The sequence below is a fragment of the Aptenodytes patagonicus genome, chromosome 1, assembly GCF_965638725.1.
Source record: "Aptenodytes patagonicus chromosome 1, bAptPat1.pri.cur, whole genome shotgun sequence".
NCBI classification, from domain to species: Eukaryota; Metazoa; Chordata; class Aves; order Sphenisciformes; family Spheniscidae; genus Aptenodytes; species Aptenodytes patagonicus.
This window is the reverse complement of record NC_134949.1, coordinates 6,261,709-6,274,079: the sequence shown is the minus strand read 5'-3', so window position 1 is coordinate 6,274,079 and position 12,371 is coordinate 6,261,709. Positions and strand designations below refer to the sequence as shown.

Here is a 12,371-nt window from a genome sequence, read left to right as displayed (position 1 = left end):
TGGTCGGTGCAAGGCTCGGCCCTAGGCACAAACGCGCGAGTCTCGCCAGGTGCCCATCCCTACGGCTTCCACAGCAGCTCCGGCCTCGGCGAGGGACGGCTCCCCGCACCGCCCGGGCACCGGCCCGCCCGGCGCTGCCAAGGCCTCGTTACGAGCCCAAGATGGCGGCGGCGGGAGCAGGGAGCGCGGCGAGTCGGCCACCTCCGCGCCTCGTTGTGAGTCCAAGATGGCGGCGGCGGCGGGTCAGCCTTGTGGGACGGCGCCGGCGGGGGAGGGGCGGGGGCGGGACGGGTTTCCATAGCGGCGGCCGCCGGTGTCACACCGGGGCACTTCCTGGTTGGAGGCCGCCGGTCCCGGGGCAGCAAGCAGGGAAGTGCCTCTGGGGAGGAGGCGGACGGAGGCCCCGGAAGGAGGAGGAGGAGGAAGCCGAGCAAAGGTATGGGCGAGCCGGGACGTCCGGCCATTGTGCGGCCCCCCGGGGTGGAGGAGCGCCACGAGCGCGGCGGGGTGGCCGGCTGGACCCTTCCATTCCCGGGGCGCGGGGGGGGGGGGGGGGCGTGTGCGTGGGGGAGAGATGCCGCGCCGGAGCTCTCCATTGAAGCGGGCGGGGTGGGACCCAGTTCCTAGAGAGCTGAGGGGAGGCGGGCAATACCATCCTTCCTGGGGGGAGCCCGGGCTGCGCGCACCACCCGCGGGGCTGGGGAGGTGGAAGAGGCGGGAGCCGGCTCCCGGAGGGTACTGGGGTGCCTCAGACTGTTCCATTCCCATCGGAGGGGTGTGTGTGTTTGGAGGGTCCCTACTGTTTCTGCTGGGGGGGGAGGCGGAGGGGGCAGCGTGTGGGGTGCTCTGGGGGGGTCGGCGCGGTGCGGGAGGCAGCTGAGCCGAGTGTGCTGGGGGAGCCTGAGGGAAGCCCTGTTGGAGATGCTCCTGGGTCCTATTGTAAGGCTTGAGTGAGGTGTGGCGGCGTTGGGAGGCCGCCCCGGGGGAAGGCACCCCCAAGCAGGGGAGTGAGCGGTGCGCTCCCCTCAGGGGAGTGGGGGGCTGTGGTGGCCTGGGCCTCTGCGGTCAGAACGGGGCTGGGGCTGAGGCAGGGGAGTCTGTGGAGGGGGTGTGTGTTTGGGGGGTGGTGGTCACGGCTGTGGGTCGGACACCCCTGGGGCCTTCTTGAGGGCCCCCCTCTTCTGTCAAGGTGGGAGGCTGTAAGATCAACCCCTGTCGGGAGCAGGGAGGTTTTGGATGGCTGAGCCGTTGTTTTAATGTGACTTTCTGGCACTACTGCTTTCTGTACCTGCTCCCTCCTCTGCTTTTTGCAGTGCTTCAGGTACGTGATGAAAAGTGCCAGTGCCGGGCTGAGAGTCGTGGTCTGGTACGGAAGGGTCCACAGCCCTTGCCTGCTTCCCACAGGCTGTGCTGCCAACAGACTTCAGTCTCCATAACCCTCTCTTAGTCCTTGGTCTCTGCTGGGACTATCAGCAGAAGAGCCAATTATCAGATGGTTTGGGTTCTTTCTGTGGTGTGGATGGTTGCCTGTAGGAAACCACTGAAGCCGTGCAACTGCCAGCTGAACGAGAGTCAAGTGGTGACTTAAAACACTGTCGCCAAACTCCTGCACAGGTCGTTTGCCCGCATACACTTGAGGATAACTTTCTTTGTGCCGTTTTCTGTTTGCAGCAGGCAGCTGCACAGAAAGCTGGCTATGAGTGTAGCTAGTTTTTAGCTTTCACTGAATTACAGTGGAATGAAAGCGAACGCACATCTGCCTTGTTCACAACAAATGTATTTTGAGGAGGATCAGTTCAATTAGAATAATTCTGTTAAATAATAGTTCTCTGTGGTTATTTAGCTTGATGCGTACCCTGCAATCTAGAGCTGCTGTGTGGCAGTCGAAACTCAAACTCTGCTAGGTGTGTGTATATTAAATACGGTGACCAATCAGCAGTGCCTGAAACTAAAAGCAATTTGCTTCAGTGCTTTATAGTGTAAATATTCCTGCTATGAACAAAGAGGAGGGTGTGTCATTGTGCTTGTTTCATTTGTACTTCTATGTGCTTCCTCATTTGTGGCCAGTCAATGATTTTTGTGTAGGTTCTTAAACAGTAGTAGTCTTATTTTGTTGCGAATTTTACGTTTGCGTTGTCTCAGGCATTTTACTGAGCTGGGACGCTCAGAAGCTTGGTGCTATATTAGGAATTTTTATAATGTTCTTTTTAATAGCCGTGCTCTTAAGTGACTTAGTTTTGCTTCTTTTTAACTTCTGTTGTTACTGATTATAACTTTGAAGTTAATTCAAGTTGGATGCAGTGTAAAATAAGTATTTAGTAGAACTGTCTTTCAACCAGCTGTTCTTTTGCCCTCTGATTATACAGCATGGAAACCAATAATTTCAGACTTAATGTTTTGCCAGCCAGCTATCTATAAAACTTTAAAACATGTACTTCTGAAATCTCTGTATGTATTTTCTTTCGGGGGCAATAACATTTTGGTTTAAGGAAGCAAGTAAGTGACAATAAAATACTGCTTTGTGCCAGGCAGGCTCTCTTTAGACTGTTTTGTCTTGGTGTGTGTGTTTAAACAGTGCGGTTGTGTGCTGCTCCTGTGATTTCTGGTTCTTGGGAATTGGGGATATAAATTCTTAATGTTAACTCCTTAGCATCTAAGTGAAACGGATACTACAATAATATACACACAGACTAGACCTGAATCTTTGATTGTCAGCTTAAAGGAAAATCTTTTCTCTGGATAGAGTCATAGTGCATAGAATTATAATATGCTGTAATTTACTTGCAGTCTGGCTCATTAATTATCCTGAAACAGAGTATTGGGTAAAAAAGAGGCCTGGCACTAGGTGTGGAAATAGATAACTGAATGTATTATTAGTGTGCTTGAATTTGAAATCGTGAAGAGCTTCTCTCACTTCAGGTGAGATAATCTAAGTTAAAATGCTGGTAGTTTCACAACTACTCAAGGTGAATACCACGAAGGGCTAGTAGATGTGTGTTAGTAGAGGAAGTACTGGATGGAATACAAGGGTTAGCTCTTCGGGAAGAGAGAAGGATCAAAGGTATGTGTGTGGGTTTTTTTATAGCCTTGTTAATTGCAAGGGAAAGCATCAAGGACATCAGGTACTATTTTGAATAAAAAGGCAGTTTTTCCAAGATGGTGTCTTTCAGCAAGACACTCAACAAATAATAGTCTGTCTTTCCTCTGTTGTGTAATAGTTGTAGTGTTTCTGTGCAGGAGAGAACCCTACAAGCATTGAAATAAATGAGGTGGTTGGCTGAGAGAGCTAAGTGATAACCGTTTAGTTTGTAACACATCCTTAGGAAAAGCGTCAATATTGTAATGCAACAGAAAGTACAGACTTTCTGATATTTGGCAGTGTTGACTTTTCCTGACTTTTCAATACCGCTTGCTATTGCTATACTTGAAATTACAGATAAAAGATGAAACTTTCCTTTTTTAGGGACTTAAGCACTTTCAAATAGTCCAAGTAAATGGCCTTCAGCAAAACTGAATAGGGGAAATTTTATAAAGCACATACGCAGTGTTATTTCAAAGAACACAACCTGAATTTAACCAGAAGTCTATATTGGCTAGTAAACAGATATTAGCAATAACTAAGCAAAATATTTAGACACAGAAGGCAAGATAGGAATAATATTTTATAGCTGAAGTCGGAGTTCAAGTTGCTGTTGTGTACTGAAACATTCACTTTTCATGGTTATGACACATGTTTTTAGGTAGTATATAGCTGCTATATTCTTCCCTTCTCGTTTCCTTAGTGTTACGTGACTAGATTTTTATAAACGATACGGTGCATAATTATGCTATTATTAGCCTTAAGTGGTTTTCAGAACTGATGTTTTGTTTGTTCCTAATGAACAGCCTTTTCCTGTACATACACACAATAAAATGTCATGTAACGCATTGTCTCTGAGGCAAAGTATTGTTAGTTCATATTTACAAAACTAAGGTGAGACTATACCTTTGGAAAATCAAGTTGAATGGGAGACTCTAATCTTCCAGTTGACTCTGCATAAGATTGAAGAACGACTTGGGCCCAAAGATAGTATGGAGCTCTAGTCAAAAGTGCTTTGGACCTGGGTTGAGGGCCATCTGTATGGCTCATTTGATGTTCTTAACTTAATAGCTGTAATTAGTCCAGTAAATAATTAAAAGTCATGGAAGTTGTATTTGCCAATTTTGACATCAGCAATCAAAAGGAAGCTGACAAGACTGCGGTTCTAATGGTATGTTTTAACCAGACACTTTCTTTGATTAGGCTGTGTGTGCTTAAATGTTTAATTTAGTAGCCATTCATAGAGAATTGACAGGACCTGCAATTCAAACTGTTGTTCTTCAGTGACTGCACCATCGCATGGTTTTGTGTTCGTCTGTGGGGTTTTTTTTATAATGTTTGCATACATATTTCTTCAGCATGATGCCATTTTGTTCCCTTATTAAGCCTCTTCCCTGTGTTACTTTTTCAATGCAAAAATAGTTGGTTGTAATTTTCAGTCTGCAGCATTACTGAAGGCTTCCTTGTGACAGTTGGATTTGTTGTGGTGGGTGGTTTTGTGGGTTTTTTTTTTTTTTTTGCTTTGCTTGGTTGTGGTCTTTTTTTTGTTTGTGGTTTTTTTTTTTTTGGTTTTACAAAACTGGTTTTAGCAATTGGTATAGGAGCCTTCTTGTGATGTGAATCCAGTCCTGTGATAGTTCCTCTACTTCTTTGGCATGTGCTGCAAATCTGTAAATGTTATACGAACTCGTACTTTAGAAAAAAGTGAAGTTACTTTTGTTTAACTGTTCTATCAGATTTGTATAAACTTGCTTTTAGCAGCAAGATGGAGATTATATAATAAATTTTCCAAAATGTACTTGCTGTGCTGTCGTTGTTGGAGACTAAGTCCTCTATATTTCACTTCAGGGAGAGCCAGGCATATTGTTAGTGAAACCATATCTGCCCTACTTGGATATGTTTTTTTCATTTCGGTTGTGAATTGACTGATCTGATGGTTTGGAGTTGCTAGAAATGGTAACTTTTTCAGGTTTTGTTTCTGAGGAGGAAGTGTTGTACCCTAATGCCAATCCATGCTTATTTAGTAAACTTATTTGTAGTTCTTGTGTTCTAAAAGAGTATCTTCATATTGCATCTTCTTGCTAGCTGAGGTTGCTGAAGGAAAATACTACTTTGATGGTATTTTCAGTTACTATATCCATATTGTAGTCTTGTACTTTTAACTTCTTAAGAATGTTTGTTATCTTTTGGGAGTGGTTACATTTTATGAATCAGTACATGCACACAAGTTTATAATATGAATGTTAGAAAAAAGTACACATTTTGAGTTGATAAACTTGAAAATATATCCATAAGCAGTAAAGTTCCTCAGTCATAACAAATACATCTTTGTGTTCCTCTTTTTAACAAGGAGGATGAAAAGATAGTAGGAAAGGCAGTTTATATATAAACATTTATTCTAGTTTTTTGAAGTTGAAAAAATGATTTGTCTCTTTATTTTCCTACCATCATCAGGACATGTATACCTCTGAGAAACCTTCTCCAACAAGATACCTTGCTTCAAGACCTGTATTGGATTATATGCAAAGAAGTTTCCAGTCATGAGTGAGTAGATTTCTTTATTTAAGAAAAAAGAAACCCTTAGTTTGCTGTTTAGAAGAAACGTACTTCTGTAGTGGATTTTGGAAGGTGGTTCTTCCTCAAAAATGTTCATACTGAGTTATGTCTCTGCAGTCCTTTAAAAATAACCAAATAAAGCTGCGATTTGGCAGATACTGTTCTTAACCTGAAAATTTTTGATCAATGTGTGCTCTGTAAGACTTCTGCGTTGGTAGTCTGGTATAATTTTCAAGAAGGTGAGTTCTGTAACAAGCTGATGTTTGTTTTTTCAGTATAAATAAAACATCTAACTCTGAGGGGAAAATGTCGGGTTTGCTAAGAGCTCCAAAATATGTGACTGTTCAGTAAATAGCTGGTAAAAATCCAACATAAGATGAATGGACTTCATTTTATGGGAAAAAATAAATATATTACTTAAATTCCAGTATAGAGGTCTGATCCCAAAGGAATTTTGGCATGCGTTGGAAAGATCTGAGCCATAGAAAACTGAGTTAAGATCTGTTTTGGTGAAAAAAATAGATGAAAGACACCAGAAGTTTTGTTTTACCCATATCTGATGGGTAAGATAATCTCTTTTTAGAGAACTGTTTTGAGTATTTAAAGGTCTTTCATAAGTTTTGCGGATGTGAGACTTCTTAATATAATTCTTGGCAGCAACATTACCTAGCCTTACATCATGTAGAAATAAGGATATAACTTCATATCCACAGGAACTGTATTTATAATGTAGCTTAGTTTCAACACAACTGTACTGAATCTGTTGAAGAACGAGCATCTAGTTCATAGGATAATTATATCCTATGTTAGTAAAATAAGATCACTTGATTTTCTGGGAGGAAGTGAGTAAAGAAAATTGTTGGTTAAATTTCTTGTCAAACTAAATGAAAAATGACTGTTCTTGACATCTGGAAGAAAAAAAAAAAATGATGGAGGAAATGCTTGCTAAATGCAGCAAAGGAAAAGCTACACCAAAAAAAGGACTGAAAGAATTGCTGAACTCTAGGGTTCATGCTTAGTGTAGATAGAGCTATTTTAGTATTTATGTAGAATTATATCTGTTTTCTCTTTTGTGTTGCTGTTCACGCTTGTTTACTTTCTGACGTTTAAAGTATTTGCTGTATTGCTTAGATGACAACTTTACAGGCAGACATTCAAGTACCTGAATATCCTGATTTGTCAAACGCTGCTATATTAATCTTCATTTGTTTTATATAGCATCTCATGTGCTGTCATTGCCTAATGTATAGCCTTAAACATAACAAATATCTGTAAATCCTTTTTACCTTTTGAATCATAGTTGCTGTGTTAAGTGTGACTCACCAAGGTACTGCTGTGATGTTTTTGGTTTGAGTACAACAAATACTGTCATGACTTCAGCAAAAGACCATTGGTTTTGGTGAGATTTTGAATGATTCCAGACTGGAGAGTTTAGCTTTATATTAGCAGGAATGAAGACCCTTATTCAAATGAAAGGTAACGCTTTGGCAGTACTTTTTGTGGTGGTTAATAATTATGTTATTCAAAATACAGTCTCTTCTTTGCAGCACACCACATTCCTGTGGTAGATTAGATGCTTAAGTCTATGGTAAGTGATGGGCTTCAAGGGCACAAAAGAAAATGCTGCTTTTTTTTTTTTTAAAACATGGTTTAGAGAAGATTAGATGTTTATGTTCAGCTGGTGTTGGATTTCTTAGTTTACGGTTTACTTCAGAGAAACTTGAACTATAAGCATGGTCTACATAGTTTTAGGCTCCTCTCTACTAAATACCTCAGTCTATAAGTTATTTATCATCCTATGAAGATGAATTTATTTGCATACTTCTCTACATGTAAGCTTATTCACAAAATCTGTGGGCACCTAGAATAGCTAGATGTGTTAAAAGTGATGGGAGTCTCTAGTATTCCAAACTTGTGCATCACCTGGTGTAATTCAAACAGAAAATCTATCTAAAATGATGATCTAAAATGTGGGAACATCAGACTTGGGAACGCTAATAACTTCCTGGTTAAAAAATTCAGAATGCTGCTATGTGCAGGCTACATTATACAATCCTACTTGTTATTTGCTTGTGATACACTCAATGCAATATATATTTCCATTGCTGTTTGTGAAGGGCTGTTCTAGAATCTCAGTCCTAAAATGATTATCCCTTTTCTAATATCTGTCCTAAATTTATTCACAGCCAGTCCTTACCTATTTGATTTTCTGCCAACCTTATTCATTAGCTTAAAAAGCCATTTTTACCTTGTATCATATTTGTCGTTTTAGCAGCTACATAGAGCATATTATTTTATTGAAACAGCTTGTAGAAGTAAATCTGTAATATCTTGGTACTGAAGGAGCACACACAAGCTTATTTTTAAGCAAATGATCAGTTAAAATTTTTGGGAAAGTGAATAGGGGAACTACTGCTGTTGTATAACTTCCAATAGTTATCAGGTGTGTAGGTAAGTGCTTCGGATCCTGTTGTACTGGATCTTCTCCAATATTGGGGAAGAGTATTGACAGAATAGCAAAGTCCACCGTTCATGGTAGTTGTTTTTAGTTGTTGCAGAGAATCTGAAAAGGTGTTAAAACTGAGGCAGTCTCTGTTAAGGCTTTTATTTCTGTGGAATGCCTTTATAAAAGTCTGTTTTCATAAATAAGGATAAGACAAGTCCGTATTTCAAATTATACTTTAACATTTTGTGCCCCATAGGACAGTGAGGTCACATGCTGTACCTAAGTTAAATTGGTTTTGATTTATTTCGTATTTAAAGATAACTTGTTGGGGAAATCCTGGCTGTATGTAACCTGCCTAGAATGTCACACCACAGAAAGAGTTGGTTTAATTTTCTACGTTTTCTTCAGTTGTTGACATTTAGCTGCCAGAAAGTGTGTAGTGTCGTGATAAATTCTTACGATTGTAAACTGTGCTTTTTATGTTTGGGAGTTGTCCTGTGCTTTCTCCTTTGAAAGGTCAGTGCAGTGAACTTACTTGAGCTGCTGCAGTGAACTCAGTTTGCAAACAATTAAACTAAACGTTAGTACATACTGTTGCAGCAAGCTGCTGACATCTTCATATCCCTCCCCCCCCTTAAATGTATAGGATGCAGTGCCAACTTTTTTTTTATTATTCTGCTGTCATAATAAATTGTGCAGAATAATTCTTTCCTGGCTTTTTCTGCTTTTAGTTTTGTTTCCCACCCTAAAACTTAACACTGCATGCAGTTGGGAAGTTAACCTGCTATTATTCATGCTTCAGGATCATCTCGTCAGGTTTTCTTTGCGATTGACTGAGGGTAGGAGTGCATTTTATGTGTTTGGAGAGATGCTATGCAATGTAATCTTATATTTCGAAGTTGGTCTGTGTGGCCTGGTAATGAGGTGGGAAACTTTCTGCTTCACCAGTTCAAATCAAGACCACAATAGTGTGATTAAAGACTGCTTCTGTCTGATGGTTGGTTATTTATCTTGACCTCTTATTACAGCTGGCTTTCTAGCTTGCAGAGGAACCTTAGGATTTTGTGATTTCTAAAAAAAAAAAAAAGGAAAATTTTTTTTTTTTGAGTTCTTACAGTGTGTGTAGAGAAATAGTTTTGGCTGTCAGTTTCTCTGTTCATGAGCAATGAACTTGGGAATTAAAACAAATGTTAAGGTCAGCCTTAACAGATAAAGATATAATGCTTTAGCAAGTATGCGTTATTATTCCTGCAACTGAGAAAAGTGTGTTCTGGGCTTTTATAAAGCTTCCTAGGCTAAGAAAAGTCTGTTTGGTTAAGGCCGGCCCAATTTTCCCCCTTCACCTCTAATCTCCCCTCGTTGTATGCCAGAATGAATTTCTAGTGAACTGAGGATCGAGTCAAACTGTTCATAAAATAAATGCTGGGAAATGAACAATTTTTTGTGGTTTACACAAAGTGTAAGGTGGCTGTGCATTTTGTGTATTTTGGGGTAAAGTGTTGCAAATAACTATAAAGCTGATCGATGTAGTTTAAGAGGCTTTGTAGTCATCAGTTCTCTTCAGTGAGTTGAGACTGAAAGAAAGGAAAGAGACTTACGTTCTGATTCATACATAAAACTGCATGCTGGGGAAGGAAAGCTTAGAAGTAAGCTAAAATAGCTTTATAATAAAGTATAATAATGAATAGCTAAAGGATGTCGGTTAATGATGTTACATGCTAAGTTTTTGTTTTATATTTGAACCACAAACCCTGAAAACCCATTCCTAAAATACAAGCTCGAAGATACACTATGTGAAGTGTTTTCTTTAATAATTGTTCTTCTGATTTCACAGCACAATTATCTTCTAATCTTTAGAAATACTGTGACTTGAGAAATATAGAAGAAGCTATTGTATCCTAGGTCATCTTTACTGAAATTTGTAACTCTTCATGGAAAAACTGAAGATCTGAATGATAAAGAATTGTAGGACATAGGCGATAGAGACATAATGCAGATTTGAAAAAGGTTAGTTTGAAGACTTGGGATACATTTAAAATTTTTGAGTTAAATAATAATAACCCCACCTGCAATTGAACTATCTGGAAAAGAATGAAACCCACAAGATACTTAAAATAGTAAGCTTCTGTATATTAACAACCCCATAAAAACTACTTCATTGATAACATTAGTATTTATCTTATGTTTGCTCTATTTTTTTCTTGAAACTGTCAGGGGAATTTACCACTGTACGTAACTGTAGTGACACATGAGCGCTTGGATCAGAAGTAGTAGTGTAGTAACTTTTTTTTTTTGTAGTGGGAGGATGAGGCATGAAAAATACATGTATACAAAGTTGTTTGGCTCCTGAACCTAGCGGTCAGGAGAAGCGCTTACCATTCTTGATCTTGCTTCACTGTTACTCACCTGTGTTGTCTTAACTTGTCACTTCTGTTTCCTTCAGGTACTGCTAGTTATTGCTGTATCGGCTGGCTGTCTCCTCTGTATAGTGCAGCTATACTTGAGGGAGGCTATCAGCAAGCATGCTGGAGATAGTTTTCTGACTTAAAATGCAGATTCAGAGGTCAGGGTTAATGAGTTACAGAAACTTGTATGGACTTGCGGAAAAGCTTTGCATCAAGTTGAGTTTCATTAGAAAGTTCTGGCCTGTAGGAGGCAAGGCTGAACTGAGGGTCTTTAAAATTTCATGACCCCCTTAAAATGTTCCCCTTGCCAATAGAAGGGGTGGTGTCCTTTCCCTGTCTGAATTCCTGCATTCTTCCTTGTTGCAGCATTCATGAGGTTGATTTGAATTGGGTGGGCTCCCTAAGCTGTTTACTACATAGCTGCATAAATGGTTGTATTGCTGTGATGCAGGGAGAGAAGCGCAGGGGTGAGAATAAGTGGTTGGTGGGTGAGACTGTCTTCTTTCCAGTGATAATGCTGTTTTTTCCCTTGCTTGAAGTGTGTGTGGAGCTATAGTTTAAGTTGTTTAAGAATACTGTAATCTTAGGCTTCCTCTATATTAAGTGAGAAGAGACATCTCCAGAGGGCTAATCAGATCTTCGATGACCCAGTTTCTCACCAATGCTGTAATTAAACCGCTCCTCTAAATACAGGGGGTGCATTAGTCGCAATAAAATATAAACCCAAATACTTTACATGCACAGAACTGATGCGTCACATTGAGGAAATGTAGGTGTGTTAGTAGAAACTTACTTGTTTTCTTGATAATCACGTTTTATGATGTTGGATTTCTTCTTATTTATTCAATTGACATAATGTTGCAACTTCTGAGACCTTGTAGCTTTTTTTTTTTTGCTGACAGTACAGGTACTTAAATATATCGGAACACAAATGAAAGCTTTTTGAAATTCATCTGCATTTAAATAGACTTCTAAGATTAATTTTTTCATAATCCTTCCTTTATTTTTGATCACTTTAGCATATTTAGAACTGGTAAGTTGTGGCTCTTCTTGCATTTAAACTTTATTTTTAGATTGAAGAGGAAGACAAACATTTTTGAGTTTTGTTCTGTCACTTTTTTAACTGAACAAAATAAGTCTTCGATCTCTGTAGATTGAAGTGAAGTTGCTTTCTTTCCTTAAGCTTTGCAGCAGGTTGCAGCTACCAAAAACGTATTTATCACATATAGAAACTGTGCTTCCAGGTGATATATTCAAGTTCAGTAGTCTCACTTTCTAGAAGGCTTTTTCAACAAACTGGTATTGCTTGGTATTTACTGTTTCATTTAAATTAGTTAATAATGTATAGTAAAGCTAAATGTTTTAAAACCCTTTGCATATATTTCAAGTACATTTATTAAACATTTAAAAAAAGGTTGGTTTTATATATATATATAATTTTTTTTTTTAATTTTTTTGCCATAAAGGGAACGTCAAAGCTATCTTCTTTCAGCTGGGCTTTCTCCCTGTGGGTTTAAATTGATGGTCAGATTGATGGGGCTTCTCTAAATATGTTAGTGCAACATGACACCTACGTTTAAACCAATGTAACTTCTGTTTGTAAACCAAGATGTTGTCACGGGCAGGAAACTTGTTAGTTTTGAACTGACAGGAGAGTTGTGGCAGGAAAGTTACCATCATGACTGTTATTGGAGGACCAGTCTTTTTGTATACACACTTATTGCTCCCTAAGTATGTCCCTTTTAGACACTTGCACTTCACATTTATTCTGTCACGTTTGCAATGAAAATTAAGGTTGGATTATTTACAAATTATTTATTTTATGACACTCTAACTCTGTGTGGGTGTGTGTCCAAAATAGCAAAGATGATAGAAATATGTTTAT

At 39.7% G+C, this 12,371-nt stretch overlaps 1 protein-coding gene across 2 annotated transcripts in view; it reads left to right on the top strand.

The window, feature by feature from the left end:
- Positions 1 to 365: 365 nt before the first annotated feature.
- The window catches only part of USP6NL (USP6 N-terminal like), a 131,782-nt gene continuing 119,776 nt past the window's right edge, over positions 366 to 12,371 (top strand). The window contains exons 1-2 of one of the 2 annotated variants that reach the window (XM_076351947.1): positions 366 to 436; positions 5,534 to 5,623. In XM_076351947.1, coding sequence (XP_076208062.1) covers positions 5,620 to 5,623 — 4 coding nt within the window. In that variant the 5' untranslated portion in view covers positions 366 to 436; positions 5,534 to 5,619. Of the gene's footprint in view, positions 437 to 4,070; positions 4,251 to 5,533; positions 5,624 to 12,371 lie in introns of those variants that run through there. The other variant, XM_076352036.1, reaches the window with a different exon arrangement.